Here is a 17315-nt window from a genome sequence, read left to right on the forward strand (position 1 = left end):
ACTTTTTTACTACAGACTTCTAAACTGCTACTAAAAAGCAAAAAGGAAGAGCAATGAATCTTTTTGAAATATATATTGCAGTAATCATCTGCAAATTTAACATCTACAAAGGTAAAACAAAAAATAAAGCACCCCTACATCTCTGGGTTCTTTTATATTATTTAATTTCCATTTATGGCAATGTGGCTAATCCTATTTCAGATACACAAAACTATAAAATATACACAAAACAATAAAGCCACAGTAATAGAATAAATGAACAACTGTTGTGTGTCTGTTCAGGGAATCATTTTCTGAGAAGTAAACTGTAACGTCTCGTTTTCATTTTTGCAAAGTGGTTAATCACAGACATGGAAATATTACAGTAACTGTTATACAGTTGACCAGTGGTTCCCAACTGCTGGGTCGTGACATAAAAGTGGATTGTGTGTCATTTTCTGTGAGTCGCAGTCAGATGTGTGCATGAAAAAAAAAAGTTTAGGGAGAAAAAAATCAATATTTTTAGCCTTTTTTTCTAGTGACTATTAGTGAGTATTTTAGCAAAAGGCAAACCGATTAACACGTTGGAGGAGGACTCAGGACAAACATGGAAATATATTTTTAAAATAAATCTAAATGGGGCAACAAAACCCGATATTTTTAGCCATCTTTCTGAAAACAAATACAGAAATTTCACTATTTTTTTCTGGAAACAAAACCAGATGCTTTAGCTGTAGCCATTTTTCTGGTGACAAAACAAGATTATTTTAGTCAAAGTCACACCGATTAACAAGACAAGTCTACTGTGCTATTTTTCTGTGAAATAAACTTGAATGATTTAAAAATTTGGCTCACGACTTGATGATATGGAAAACATTTTTTCTTCCTGAAGACAAACCATTTGAGAAGCACTTAACTCACACATGCTTACTCCAAATCATCATTGATGCAGAACCAGCAGACAATAACCAACATTATGTTTCATGTTGATTGGAAATTCCCCCGACAGCTCGTACAGCAAATTAATCTGTTTGTCTTGATACAAGGAATAACGTTAGCTAGCTTAGCATCAACTTAAGACAATGATGTTGCCTAGCTAGCTAGGACTTCACTTACATCTCTCATTCCTGCTGCTTCTTCTCTGCTGCGGGCGAATATCTTTCTGATATCCATCTAGGAGTTACATACAGTTTGAGTCAAATCAAAATCAAAATAATGTAATTAACAAATTGTTGTTGGCAAACGTTACCTACCTCACACAGTGATTCCCGTTCATTCACTCTCTCTCTCTCTCTCTCTCTCAAATGAAGTCTCGATCCACACGTGAATAAATTATCATATTAATTAGCCATGTGCTCATTGTTACTTGGAGTAAATACAGTAGCAATCAATTACCATACTAAGTAGTATGTGCGCTGTTGTCTATGTTATGTAGACTTAACACTCTGAAGCGTTTTTTTTTTATTGGTGAAATTTTTACTGGGCCAATGCAGATCAACAGTGGGGCATGTGCCCCAGTGAAATATGTCTGGCGACGCCCCTGTCTGGAGCACACATTCACAGTTAATGCTGGCATCTCTCATGAGCGCACCTACAGCGCGCTAGAAAAGTGGGTTCCCTTGGAGATGATGCACTGCAGGACTGCTTCTAAGATGCCCAGAAAATGTGGTACATGTCTGCTGCGCTTTTCAAAACATAGCAGTCTGAAATCGACTTTATTTTAACTCACACTACCCCTGCATCCACGTTTTTCCCACATTTTACGGGGCCACGTAAGTGGTGACCCATCAGCATTCCTGTGTTGTTACTGTGTACAATGTGTGTCTGCTCTTGAATGGTCTGTGCTAAAAATAAAATGTTGTCATACTTGCGCAATGATAATAAAAATCCTTTCCTTCCTTCCTTCCTTCCATCCTTCCTTCCAAAACACGCCAGGATAACATGAATGTGCAGTAAATAAGTGTCTTCTTGGTGAAAGCCGCGTAGCACACGCAAAAAACTCATTTAAATAAGACGTTCAATAGTTCTGCACTTGTTATCAATAGTCTTGGCAGATCACATGGAACACGCTCACTAATAGTACACACAATTTGATTGTTTGCACATGTGTTACGTGTTCTGTGGATAACGTGTGTTATATGGATTTTAGTAGATCAGGCCCTTAGTATGCAATATGAAATTGCCTCCAGTCTTCTTCCGGTGACGTCAGTAGGCTGGTGCAGGCCCGTCCACATTTTTGAGCTGAAGTTGGTGTTCCAAAATATGCTGAAACTCATTAGAAAACAAGCCTAAAATCACTACCGTGTCTATCTTAGGGGGACCTGTAGACATAATTTTTAGGTCCAGAACTGTGAAATTGCCAATGTTGTCAGCATTAGATGGGCCCTTTAAAGTATTGCAGTTGCATCTTGTAGTTTGATGTGTTCTTCTTTCTATATTTCACTTGTTTGCATGCAGATGGAGTGAGAAATATGAGGAGCGTGGACAATACTGCATTTGGATCAGAAAGTCAGTTAACAGCAACAATGTCTCCTGCATCCACTTTGTGGATAAAAGACCAAACAATTCCTACATGCGTAAGTGTCCCACACAAATGTTTCCTGTTGAATATTGCCAAAACGGTAGCTGGTTCTAGGATTTTAAACAACAAAACCGCACCTCCAGTCTGAACCTGATTTACTTTCAAATAGGTCCCCTCCATCTCCTGGGATATTCAATGTATTGATCACAAAAGACATGCTTATGTAGAAAGGATGAAAGAAATGTGTTTGCTTGTTTTGAAGGCAGGACTCTGGCTAATACATTAGGGACTGTGGAAGGTAGAGGACATAATGGGATTTTTGAAAGCGTCTCTGTTCATAATGCACAACCTACTTAACAATATTGCAGATTATGTTGTGGATTGGATATTTAAGGCAGAGGAGCCATTATCCTGGCAGATATACGGTCAGTGGGACTGCAACCCCTCACGGTATGATGAGCTTCCATTAGCTTCACACACTGGTGATTACAGAAACTCCCCACAGGACACGCTCAGCTTAAGTAAAGGTCTGGTCAGCAGCTGAAGCCATGCTCGGGAATTTACAAGTTTACTTCCGCATCTGGCATTGATTGGCCAAGTGTGTGAGGTCATTTCTTAGGTGTGGTCAAGCTTCTACTGACCTAATGTTAGTACTGTACTTCATTGTGCATCCAAACCACAACTTGGAGTTAACTACCGACTCCTATTAAGTGTCTGACTCAGGTATTGATGAACTTAATCAAGTTGCTTTGAAGTGCTTCTATTTATCCTGCATTCATCCTGACAGCGCCTACTGCAAAGATGCCTTTCACTTTTGTGCGCTGAGGGCTTTATGATCGTTTTTTAGATGACTTTCCAGACTTGGTGATGAAGTGACCACTCTGAGTTCAGAGTGGATGTCAGAGCGGCTTCAAATGGCTTCTTTTTGTTTGTTTTTCCAGCAAAGGCAAACACGGCGCCCTCTGCCTCGCTTTGACGCACTCTCATACCTGCTGAGCCTGTTTGGTAGGCTTTTATAGCACCATTTGCAGCTGTAAAATACATCACTGACATTTGAATGCTGCAGATGATGATTTTTATTATAGGATTAAGTAAGGTTAAGGTTAATGTTTATTTACTAAAATAGCGCAATTTTAAAGAAGCCACTACTGCCTCAAAGTCTAGTACTGATTAAGAAAACAAAGGTAAAAGTAAAAAAAAAAAAAACATAAAATAATAATTAAAAAATCACAATGAGTACAGAACATTCTAATTATAAAACGCAGGTAAACAAACCAATAAATAAAATGATAACTAAATAAGCACAACACATACTGTACACAACAAAATAAGCACTATGAATAAAATAAGATAAGGAATATCCATTAAAATAGTCAAAAGAAAATTGTATAAATAACAGTATAAAAATGTCAATATGTCCAGCTCAGCTTGTGTTAAACGCCAGTGCAAAAGTGTTTTTAAAGAAGGTTTAGAAGTCTCGAGTGATGGAAAAATAAAGAAGATTTAAAAGTTTCGAGAGATGTACATTTAGCAAAGTTCTCATGGCTCTGTTAACTTCTGTGTCATGCACTGTCTTGGGAAAAAGGGTAATATAAAAACATTTTAACCTTTAATAGAAACCTTGAAGTATGGGTAACCAAATTCTGTACTTTTATATCGTTGGTATACTGAAAAAAAAGTATAAACGCATAATTATTGCACAGGTCTTCTTTAGGCTGCCCACAATAAAAAGCTAACCAGAAATGTGCAGTTTTGTTTTACTGGGGTCAAGGGCGGGCCGAAAAACAGTCAGTATCTGGTGTGACCACCATTTTCCTCACGCAGTGCTACACATCTCCTTTGCATATGTCCGGTGAACATGCTGTCCATGCAAGAACAGGGACGTTTTCAGCTTCCAGGAATTGTGTACAGATCCTTGCAACATGGGGCCGTGCATTGTCATGCTGCAACATGAGGTGACGGTCTCAGGTGAATGGCACAACAATGGGCCTCAGCATCTCCTCACAGTATCTCTGTGCATTCCAAATGCCATCAATAAAATGCACCTGTGTTCGTTGTCTATTACATAATCCCACCCTCAGCATGGGCCACTCAATTCACAACGTTGACATCAGCAACAGCTCTCCCACACAACGTCACACACACTGTCTGCCATTAACAGTGTAAACCGGCATTGATCCGCGAAGAGAACACCTCTCCAAAGTGCCAGACGCAATCCATTGTGAGCATTTGCCCACGCAGGTCCGTTACGACGACAAACTGCAGTCAGGTCGAGACCCCGATAAGGACGACAAGCATGCAGATGAGCCTCACTGAGACGGTTTCTCATAGTTTGAGCAAAAATTTTTTGGTTATGCAAACCAATTGTTGCAGCAGCTGTCCGGGTGGCCGATCTCAGACGATCATACAGGTGCACCTGCAGGATGTGGAGCTCCTGGGCTGGTGTTGTTACATTGGGTCTGCGGTTGTGAGGCCGGTTGGATGTACTGCTAAATTCTTTGAAACACCTTTGGAGATGGTTTATGGTACAAAAATGAATATTCAATTCACGAGCAACATCCTTGGTGGACATTCCTGCAGTCAGCATGCCCTGCACTATCTATCAAAACTTGCGACATCTGTGGCATTGTGCTATGTGATAAAAACTGCACATTTCAGAGTGGCCTTTTTTGTGGGCAGCCTAAGGCACACCTTTGCAATAATCATGCTGTTTATTCGGCATCTTGATATGCCACACCTGGAAAGTGGGATGGATCATCTTGGCAAAATGCTCAGAAACACAGGTTTAGACAGATTTGTGACCAACAACTGAGAGGAATAGGTATTTTGTGTATATAGTAAAGGTTTTAGAATCTTTGAGTTCAATTAAGAAAAAATGGGAGCAAAAACAAAAGTGTTGTGTTTCTATTTTTTTTTTGTGTACTCCCCATTAGCTATTCATGTTAAATCAAACAACACCATGAATTGATTAACGTGGACCCCGACTTAAAAAAGTTGAAAAACTTATTCGGGTGTTACCATTTAGTGGTCAATTGTACAGAATATGTACTGAACTGTGCAAACTACTAATAAAAGTTTCAATCAATCAAACCATATTTCAATACTTTTGCATGTGCATCTCATCTGGTTGCAAACTCGGCACCATCTCAACACTTGGTAGGCAAATAGACATAGGCATAGCGGACTGCCTCTTCTAAACAAGATCATATTGCAATTTACCATACCAACAAAGCCAGAATGCCTCATAGAAAGTGCGCAAAAGTAAGATTCCGCTTTTCAAAATGCTCTAGCTCAATGAGATGTACCATATACATGCTACTGATTAGCATTGGAGATTTTACATGGTGATTTCAACGCCTCCAAATTGGTAAAGAAAACTACAAGTAAGATGCACGTTACAGTCAAACACTTGGTGTGTAATAAATACCCTACTTAAAGTATAAACATTTTGTAGGGTGCAACAAAAGACTCGCATATTCAACTTAAAGATAGACACTCCATCCTGTCCCTGTCGATGGCAACACACTTTGCACAAACTTACGGTAAATGATTGCACACTTGCAAATGAGACTCCGAAGTCTTAGAAAAGAAGATTTAACAACTGCACAGCACAGGTTCTATTATCAGCTCAGTGTTAAATGTTAAATACAAAGTAAGATTTTATTATTAAACAAATTAACATTTATTACCACATATACACACACAAAAGTACCATAATTTGGAACCGTTGAGTAATTGATACCGTACTGGTTCAAATGTGAAAGGTTTTTGTGGTCCTAAACACTTTTATGATACATAAGATACTCATTAAATTGAACGCCCCAAAACTCTAACATGTGGACCCTGGTTAGCTCCCTGGGCAGTGTAAAGGTGGTGGATTCTCTACAACCAATATGTTTATAGACACATAGATAGTGTTTTCTTTGTGAATGACAAGAATGAACATTTAGGTTCTTGTTTGTCACATACTTTTGACACTGACTGACAGGATGCTTGAGAATCAGGACTGTTTTTTTTATCATTTTGTCAAATATGTGACATTAAGTACTGTATGAGCAATGATATCAGATCAGTATTATTGTTGCTCACACCAATGTAGTAATCTTTTGTCTTTTTGATTGTGTTATTCAGCTATCGTGGTTGCTGCTCTCTCCCTGTCTATAACCGCTCTCCTATTTGTTGTGACATCATATGCATACAGGTATGTACGTTATTTTCATGGTTTTTTTTCCCCTGAAGTGATCGTCTCTTATTGTCACAGAAAATGGCGTACATCGAAGTTTGTGAAGACCATTTGCTGCCAAATACCCCAGTACTCGCTTGTGAGTAAAATATTTTCATCGTAATATTATATTTTGAGCACAAAAAGTTAGATCTTCTTCCAACATTCACACTGCGTTGTTTGGTTTGACCAAATGGTTAAATTTCCCAGGGCCTGCAGTCATCAAGCTGCTAATAGACACTAATAGGAAAATTGATACAAATGTTAGCAGAGCCAATTGTGCAGCAGGTTGACATGTAGGCATTCAGACAATCATCATGGTTTATGGCGAGAGCTGTTATGCATTTCTGGGTAAGCATGAATGGCTCCTCTCATTCTGGCAAGTAAGAGGTCCCAGTCTTGCACATGGTGTGTGGATGGTGTGTAGATCCATCACTGACTTATTAGTGTTGCTGTCTTCCTGCTCTGGTGCTTTAAAGTGCTGTATGGTGGCCAACAACTCCAACTTAAGGGCAACATAAGAGAGTGCTGCTCTCATACATAGACTTTGGAGATAAAATATTAACGTTACTTGAAGAAAGGGAGGGGAGATATGGACTAAAATGAATATTGCGATAATGATAATTATCCTTATATAATTTTTTCGTGTATGAATGAAAATACAACTATTTCAAAACAGGTCACAAAGGCTCCTAATTTGGCCACTGACATACAGTATGCATTAACAACTAACAACTGTACACAACAAAATAAGTACGATAAATACATTAAGATGAAGAATACCCATTAAAATAGTAAACATTTTTTTATAAACAACAGTATAAAATGTCCATAAATATGTGCAGCTCAGCTCGTGTTAAACGCCAGCGCAAAAGTGTTTTTAAAGAAGATTTAGAAGTCTCGAGTGATGTAAAAATAAAGAATATTTAAAAGTCTTAAGAGATGTACATTTAGCAGAGTTTGCATGTCTCTTTTAACTGCTGTGACAAGCACTGCCTTGGGGAAAAAGGGTAATATAAACATTTGAACTTTTAATAGACAAGAAACCTCGAGATATGGGTGACCAAATTCTGTAATTTTATATCGTTGGTATACTGAACAAAAATATAAACGCACAGGTTGTGCCTTAGGCTTACCACGACAAAAAGCCACTCAGAAATGTGCAGTTTTGTTTTATTGGGGTTTAGGGATGTCAGAAAAGCAGTCAGTATCTGGTGTGACCACCATTTGCCTCACTCAGTGCAATACATCTCCTTCTCATAGAGTTGATCAGGTTGTTGGTTGTGGCCTGTTGAATGTTGGTCCACTCTTCAATGGCTGTGCCAAGTTTCTGGATATTAGCAGGAACTGGAACATGCTGTCGTATATGCAGATCCAAAGCATCCCAAACATGCTCAATGAGTAGGGGTGTGGGAAACAAATCGATTCGAATTTGAAGCGCGATTCTCATGTTGTGCCATTCAGAATCGATTCTCATTAAAAAAAAAAAAAAAAAATGTATTTTTGATTTTTTTTTTTATCAATCCAACAAAACAATACACAGCAATACCATAACAATGCAATCCAATTCCTAAACCAAACCTGACCCAGAAACACTCAGAACCGCAATAAACAGAGCAATTGAGAGAAGACACAAACACAACACAGAACAAACCAAAAGTAGTGAAACAAAAATGAATTTTATCAACAACAGTATGAATATTAGTTATAATTTCAGCATAGCAGTGATTAAAAATCCCTCATTTACATTATCATTTGACTTTTATAAAAATAAAAAAAAAGAACAATAGTGTCACAGTGGCTTACACTTGCATCGCATCTCATAAGCTTGACAACACACTGTGTCCAATATTTTCACAAAGATAAAATAAGTCATATTTTTGGTTTGTTGAATAGTTAAAACAAATTTAAATTATTTCAATCAGTTGATAAAACATTGTCCTTTACAATTATAAAATTATTTTTATAAAAATCAATCAATCAATCAATCAATGTATATTTATATAGCCCCAAATCACAAATGTCTCAAAGGACTGCACAAATCATTACGACTACGACATCCTCGGAAGAACCCACAAAATGTACTACTCTGCTTGCATGTCAGCGGACTGGGGTAGATCCTGCTGAAATCCTATGTATTGAATGAATAGAGAATCCTTTTAAATCGGGAAAAAAATATTTTTGAATCGAGAATCGTGTTGAATTAAAAAAAAAAAAAAACTCGAATCGTGACCCCAAGAATCGATATTGAATCGAATTGTGGGACACCCAAAGATTCGCAGTCCTAATGTCTGGTGAGCATGCTGGCCACGTTTTCAGCTTCCAGAAATTGGGTACAGATCCTTGCAACATGGGGCCGTGCATTGCCATGCTGCAACATGAGGTGATGGTCTCAGGTGAATGGCACAACAATGGGCCTCAGCATCTCCTCACTGTATCTCTGTGCATTCAAAATGCCATCAATAAAATGCACTTGTGTTCGTTGTCCGTAACATACGCCTGCCCATACCGTAATCCCACCACCACCATGGGCCACTCAATTCATAACATTGACATCAGCAACAGCTCTCCCACACAACACCACACACACTGTCTGCCATCTGCCCTGAACAGATGCAGAAACATATTGCATTACTGCATCATTTACGGTTGTATTATTTTGTCTGAAATGTTATTAATCTACTTGTTGAGTTACTTGTTAATAGTTGATAGTTAAAGTACTTGTTAATCTATTCTTGATATTTGGTTACTTTCTGTTTTAAAATGGTTCTATCTACTCTTCTGTTAAAATGTAATGAACGCTTTTCTTCTGTTATTCAACGTGTTTGGGGTGAAACTACAAATTTGGGTATCGATTCAATACCAAGTAGTTACAGGATCAGTCTTAGCTATTTCAATGCTGATACCAACACCTAAAATATGCAAGATCATTAAATGATTACATTATAATCAGACAAAAAAACTGGTGGTGTAACAATATAAATTGAATATTAAAGTTATTTCTTTATGGTAGATCATTTCATTACCTACAATATTCATAATGAAGTCAAAATTGTTGAAAATGGTTTAACCAAAATAATTAATAACTATTGGGTCTTATTTCTTGAGTTTTTGGACAATAACAAAAATGACAAAAAAAAAACAGCTATTTTGTTAGAATGAAAAATATCGATCTAATCACAGTATTATCGACCGTATTCTGATACTGTACTTGGTATGAATACTGTCAGTATTTTTACATCGGTCCGCCTATTATTTTTACATTCGCTTAGCGGTTAGCATTACTTCTTGAATTTTACAGTGTGTAGTCTAGCATGTTTAGCTATTTCTCATCGTCCAGTGTTAAAGCGGAACGGCATTTTTTATTAAATTCCTAGGGGCCCGCGGAGAAAGATGCAAAAAATTATCATGGGGCCCAGGCGGACGACCCCGGCGCAGGGGTATGGCCGTGGTAAAAGTCTGACTAAGATCCAAGTGGGCCGCTTTAAGCCGGTCCACCGTGATTTGCTCAGATCGACCCCTGACATCCCATAAGAAATGCTTGTCTCCGCTCTCCAGGACGCGAAATGGCCCATCGTAAGGTGGCTGTAGGGGGTCGCGGTGGGCGTCGTGGCAAACAAAAACAAATGCCGCCCTTTGTAAAGGAGTGGGAACAGAAGACGCCAAAAGGCCGCATTGGTAAGTTGGGATGGGGCAAAAACTTTGGCGGCATAAAGGAGAGCAGCTTGCTGCTCACTGACGGACCAGGGTGCCGTAGTGTTAGGAATAAAGTCACCTGGTACATGCAAAGGCTGGCCGTACACCAACTGTCTTCCTCGGGGGCAGTCCGAAACCCAGTATCACCTCTACGGAGGTGGCTGACGTAAGAGGTACTGCCTATGGCCAGCGGGTGGTCCTGTCGACCATCATGAGGACGTATGTGTAGCTGCACAAAGTTGGGAGAGGCCCGACCACGTCCACGTTGACGGTGCCAGTGGAGCCATGGTGTGGCAGTGCACTTTTAAGTATTGGCATGCCACGCATGTGGCAGCCCAGTCCCTTACGTCCTTCTTCAGTCCACACCTGACAAATTTTGCAGCTACCAGCCACTGAGATGGTTTCCTCCTGGGGTGGGAAAGGCCGTGGATCGAGTCAAAGATCCGCCGCCTCCAAATGGCGGGCACGAGGGGCCGTGTCTGACCCGTAGCAATGTCACAAAGGAGCGTAACACCTTTGCCTTCAAATGGAACCTCAGACATTTGTAGCCCTGTGGCTGCAGCCTTCAGTGCTCGGATGTCCGGGTCGTTGGTTTGGTCAACTGCCATCTGTGAAAAACTCGAGCCCCACATGGACAGCGCAAGTGACGGCTCGGGAGAGGCAGTCAGCAACAACATTGTTCTTACCAGCAAGATGATGGATGTCCGTCGTAAACCCAGAGATGTAGGAGAGGTGTTTTTGTTACCAAGCCGACCACGATTTGGCCGTCTTGAGGGGTTTGTGGTCCACAAAAGCTGTGAAATGCCTTTCTCCAGGCAGGGAACGGGAATGACGTATGGCCAGACAGAGGCCAAGGAGCTCATGGTCAACTATATTTACGCTCGCAGGGGCTTAACTGCCTGCTAAAGAAAGCCATAGATTGCCAAGTCCCAGCAACCCACTGTTCATGCACTGCACCTACAGCATAGTCTGAAGCGTTCGTGGTTATTGCAATTGGAGCATCAGGTAATGGGTGCGCACTGACTTGACCCCCACAAAAGCACTGTGCCGTGCATAAGACCAGTCCTCCATGTGCTTGGGAGCAGCCCCTTTAAGAGCATCTTACAGCGGCTGCATGAGGTCAGCTTTCCGGGCAATGAAACGATGGTAAAAATTTACCATGCCAAGGAAGTCCTGAAGCTCCTTAAGTGTGAGCGGGTGGGGGAAGTTTGCGATGGCAGCAACCTTCGCTCAAAGGGGAACTGTCCCGCACTTCGTGACGCGATGTCCAAGGAAGTTGATAAGAGACAACAATAACTGGCACTTAGCCGGGTTAACAATGAGCCCATGTTGGATAAGGCGCTGGGAAAGGGTCCTGAGGGGGCTATATGTTCGGCCTGAGAGGTGCTCGCAACCAGGCTGTTGTCCAAGTAGACAAACAGAAACAGCAAGTCACGTAAAACAGAGTCCATCAGCCGCTGGAAAGTCTGTGCGGCACTCGAAAGGCCAAAAGGCATCCGTAGACGGCCTAATGGGGTGATGACCGCTGTCTTTGGGATATCAGAGTATCAGAGGGGTGGACCGGCACCTGGTGATGGCCCCGGACAAGATCTACCTTAGGAAATACTGTTTTCCTAGCCAAGTTGGTGGAAAAATTCTGAATGTGTGGGACTGGATAACGGTGCGGCGTAGTGGCATCGTTGAGCCTGCGGTAATCATCGCATGGCCGCCAACCACCTCCAGGCTTCTCCACCATCTGGAGGGGTGATGCTCAGGGGCTGTCTGAGTGGCGAATGATCCCGAGGCATTCCATGGTCTCGAATTCAGCTCTAGCGATGGAGAGCTTTGTAGGGTCCAGGCGCCGGGCTCGTGTGTGCACAGGGGGCCCATGGTGGCAATGTGGTGTTCCACACCATGCTTGGCAGTAGCTGACGAAAACGTGGGCTGCGCCAGGGTGGGGAACTCAGCGAGGAAAGATTTCTCCAGTGGGTAGCATGTTGGAAAGTCTGATGAAGTCTGTCACGCTGAAACTGCACTTGTACGAGCAGAAAGTAATTGCATCCACTAACCACCTGCTTTTCCCATCCAAAAGAAGCCCGAAAGCACAGAGAAAATCTGCACCGATGAACGGCACTACCACTTTGACAGTCACAAATGGCAGCCCTATCCATAAGTGCGGATAGGGCTGCCATTGTCCGCTTCCATGGGGGTCTATGGGACTCAGACAGGATGTCTAACCTTGATGCTGGCAGGACGCTCCTCTGCGCACCCTTGTCACACAGGAACCGTCATCCGGAGAGGGAGTCCTGGATAAACAGCAGCCTGCCAGCATTGCTGGCGCTCATGGCCATTGCTGATTGTTGGCCCCAGCGTTTCCCGGTGGCGGTCCACTGAAACTGCACGGGGGACGGCACCGCTTGGCTTTGGTCCCTAATCTTGCATGGAAAAAATAAAGTTCAGAATCCAGTTTCCGCCTGGGGGTGCAGCTGCAGCAGCAGTGAGAGTGGAAGTATTTGCCATGGGCCTTTCTGCCCCAGCCAGAAAGAATGCAGCCACATAGGTAGAGATGATGTTCAAAAACCGGTTCTCCCGATGCTTCGATAGGAAAAGAACCGATTCCACGGATTCAAATCCCTTTTTGAGAACCGGTTCCCGTTATCGAAACCACTGTATCGTATTTTCGCGAACATAGAGCGCACCGTATTAAAAGGCGCTGTGTCAGTTACGGGTGCTATTTCACGCATAAATAAGGCACAGCGCAGGCATGGTTAAACATACGCAAGCTTAAAACATACGCTAGCATGCATTGACGCTGTTTTAAAAAGGCAGCAGCAGCAAAGCCGAGTTTGGTTGTACTTTATTGAAGTATTTATCAATGTACTCACATTATTTTTTGATCAATCTTCATCCACAAATCCATCAAAGTCCTCATCTTCTGTGTCCGAAATGAACAGTTTGGCAACTTTTCCATCAAACACACCAAATTCCCTCTCGTCATTTTCAAAGTCAGTCTCGTTGCCGCGGGGATCGGACCGCCAAATGCCCTGACTTTGGCCGTGGGGCTCCCTTGGAGAATATGCCGGCTTTTGCGAAAGCTCGAACAACAGTACAAGCAGACACGTTAGCTCAAGCATCCACGATCCATTCACAAATTGTGGCGAAACTTGCCCGACGCTGCCTCCCAGTTTTCGTGACGCTGTGTTTGTCTGACATCCATTGCTCCCATGACACTCACAACTTCACTTTGAACGTCCTGTTTACACCCATGTCCAGCAGTTGGTCGCCGTTGCACTACCGAGGCAGGAAACGACATAATAAAACTTAGTGTCGTCTTCGGTGATACCACACAGTGCGAACTGTGCATCGGCCTGGGCAAACCATGCAGTCGAGGAAGATTACCAAAACTCAGGCAGCTTCAGTGGAACCGCACTCGCCGTCATGGTCGATAATATTCACTGAATGCGTTCAGTGAAGCGTCAGGGTCACCAGTGTTGCACTTGTAACGCGAAAGCAAGACAACTTGAAATATCTTTGACACACAAACATGTGCGCTGTTTACTCCACCAAAGAGCAGAATAATCTTTTTACATGAAGCGACTCAAAATGGTGGTCACAACAAACCTCCACTTTTGGGTAAAACTCTTGACGGTCACCTAAAGGGGCCGCACCGAATTACTCACTCTTGACTGCATATATGAATGGTAGACAAGAACAACATTGTTATGTTGACAATAGAACAATGGCAGTGAATAATGATGACAGTCAGGTAAACAAATGTGGTGAATTATGTCCTTAAAGCAACCACTACACTATTGTTGATATTGTGCAACTCCACTTGAACAAAAAACTTTTTTTTTTAAATAAAACATTTATATTTTTCTATTTTTTGTTTAATTGTGCTCTTACTGTATGATTAAAAACATCCATACAACCTTTTTCTATACCGCTTGTCTTCAGTATGGTCACGGGTGAACTACAGCCTATCAAAGATGCAACATTTACATGTCAGAGATGTTGAAGTTCGATAATCTCTCATCGTCTCTCATTTACCAACAAACAAAAATAAGCACCTGAGATCGCTCTCAACAGATCACAAGTGCTTTTAATGTGCGGGGGTAAAACTTTTAGAACATTAATGAATGTTTACGATGGACAAAAAATGTTCATGCATTAGACTTTCAATTAGAATGTCTGTATTTTTTGGATAACAGAACAGACAAAAGGGAAGCCTTTGGTGGTGTTTCTTTTTTTCATCCATACATTTTCTACCACTTGTCCCTTTCATTAGTTCACTATCCCCAAGTGCATGTCTTAAAAGGTGGGTGGAAGCCAGACTACCCGGAGGGAACCCACATAGTCACGGGGAGAACATATAATTAACAGTACTTATGGTCAAATGACCATAAGTTCATGTGCTTTTACTGCCATATTTTAGGCTATGTGGTATAAAATGTGTAAAACATCAGTATTTTCTTTTTTCTTTTTTAATCCTGTACTTTTTGAAGTTCATGTGTCAAGGAAGACCCAAAACATTGATAACAAATTCATAAAATCACAAGTTGATTTAAAAAAAATAAAAATAAAAATCTCCTCAAAACATTGTGACTTTTGTCGAAACTTTCTGAAAAAGCATCAATCACAAAAACTTTAATGAAAAAAAAATGTTGGACAGAACGTTCAGAATGGTAATGACTCTAAAGTGAGGTAGTCTTGAGCATTCGTCCCTACCTAAAAATCATGGAAAAAGCGTGCATCTTGAGATGACAAATGTGACTACTTGCAATATGATCCACTTAGGACTTCAGTGTTGACATTATTTTCTCCCCCTTTTCTTATTGTGTCTACAGGATGAAGTGCATGCTGGGAACGCCGAGAGCAGTGCCAGCAAAGTGAAACCAACCCGTCTGCGTTCACTGGACACATTTCGAGGGTACGTGCGCCTCGGCCAACCATCCTGTTTGTCAATCTATCGCCACATTCAGCCTTTTTTTGGCAGTCCTATGATGAAAAACTGCAGACCCAGCGTAATGACTAATTACAGAGGTCACAGTCTGGTCACATGCTCCCTCAAGCTTTTGTTATCAGGCGGTGTAGCTTTGGGCAGTATGTCTGATACTGGCGCGTCTCGGCCTGAGATTGTGTGTTTCTATTGGGCAGGATGGATGTGTGTGATTGAATCTGGACTCTCTGCTCGGCTTAATTGTGGCCTGGGGGGAGACACAAAGCACGCCTCTTTGGCAACAGGATGCTGGTGTGGCTCTGACCTCCCCCATGCCAAATAATTGATGTAATAATACAGTAGACATATCAGCACACATGCACGCGGCCATAGATCTCTTGCCAAAATGGAGAGAGAGAGAGAAGCAAAAGCCAACAGATGACTAACATCTTCTCCATCTGTGGCGTCCATTAGGATACTAAATTCTCTGGAAACCACAGTGCATATTCATGCGATCCAGAAACACTACTTAGGTTTATTTATTTTGGGAGTTCAGCTGGTTAAGTGCATTCACACAAGTGTTTGCAAAAGTTCAAGAAAGGATGAATGATATTTCATATCTCTGCATTTCCACTCACCTGCTTGTTCATATTAGCTCCACTGTCATTTAGACTCCTTATAAATGACAGGATTTTTTTATGATTTGACAAATACATGGCTGCTCATGAGCCCAGGTATCTTAAATGTTCTCCTTATCAAAAGACTTATGGACATTCTGTGCTTCTCGCTGAGTAGAAACAGTTTGGGGAAAGTCCTATTTTGTTCCAAAACTTGCCAGTGCACAAGACAATAAAAGCTACAATTGTATTTCTATTTCAAATTCATGTGTGTGGTCAGTTGTTCCAATATTTGTAGCGTACATATACGAGCCAGACTAGTAAGGGTTTGAAATACCTGGCAAAGATTTTTAATCAAGGTGCGACTGCGCCTCAGGCACTTGACTTATGATCTGATAAGTAACAACTCCTTGCCTAGGAGAACATCAGTCATCTGGTATAAATGCTGATTCATTCATGAAGGCATTTATCTTAAGCAAAGGTTTTCTAATAATTGCTGCACTCTCATGATATACAGATACGTGTGAGGAAGTGACAGTTGCATGTTAATTTTTCTAAAAGGATTCGTATTTTAATCTGGCGGTGCACAACTAAAAGCTTGTCGTCGTTTGTTAGGTTTTTTTTTTTGCATGGTAGAAATCGCACCGTCAGTATTTTTTGTAGGAACAAGTAATAAAGTTGACTGGTTGATTGTCAGCTCTGTACACTTTTTGACTGCGCTCCAGGTTTTTCTCTGATTGGGTCTCAGAAATGTCCCAATGTTTGGCACAGAGCAATAAATACCTCTTTATTAACACTCTGTGGTCTGTCTATATGCTATATGTGGACTCAAATATCAGGATACTTGGCATTACAACGCCTAAAATAGGAGAAAAAAACTAAATCGTTTCATAGATTTACAGGTAGATTATCTACAATACGTTGTGTATTTGTGAGATTATTTTGTGCATTTATCAACAAAACCATTCGTGAGGTCTAAGGTTTAATTATTGGAATATCTCGAATATAAGAAATTTACTATAAGTGAATAAGTTTTCATAATTTTGATATGAACTACAAAAACTAAAATAAGACTCTATGCTAAAGTGTTACAATTTAATTTGAAAACAAATTTAATTTCCACTTCATGACTACAACTGTAAGTGTGCTACATTGACAATTATAAATCTATGAATACTACGATTTCTGAAAGCCACGTAAATGAAATATTTCTTTACTGGTTGACAGGGCGGTTTTGACTGCCCTTGACTTTTGATGTAGTATGTTTATATATGGTTATGTTACTGTAATATACAGTAAATACTTATTTTTCTTGTGTTCTATGCGCTGTACATCACTAGCAATTGCGTCTGTGTTGTTTCC

At 40.9% G+C, this 17315-nt stretch overlaps 1 protein-coding gene across 4 annotated transcripts in view; it reads left to right on the forward strand.

The window, feature by feature from the left end:
• Window positions 1–17315, forward strand: part of si:dkey-192p21.6 (uncharacterized protein LOC565246 homolog) — a 105925-nt gene that overhangs the window by 28251 nt on the left and 60359 nt on the right. For all 4 annotated transcript variants that reach the window (XM_061910806.1, XM_061910808.1, XM_061910809.1 and 1 more), the window contains 4 exons: window positions 2437–2555; window positions 6632–6701; window positions 6762–6822; window positions 15245–15327. In XM_061910806.1, the coding sequence (XP_061766790.1) occupies window positions 2437–2555; window positions 6632–6701; window positions 6762–6822; window positions 15245–15327 (333 nt within the window). The remainder of the gene's footprint in view (window positions 1–2436; window positions 2556–6631; window positions 6702–6761; window positions 6823–15244; window positions 15328–17315) is intronic.

The sequence above is a fragment of the Nerophis ophidion genome, linkage group LG09 (genome assembly GCF_033978795.1).
Source record: "Nerophis ophidion isolate RoL-2023_Sa linkage group LG09, RoL_Noph_v1.0, whole genome shotgun sequence".
NCBI lineage: Eukaryota > Metazoa > Chordata > Actinopteri > Syngnathiformes > Syngnathidae > Nerophis > Nerophis ophidion.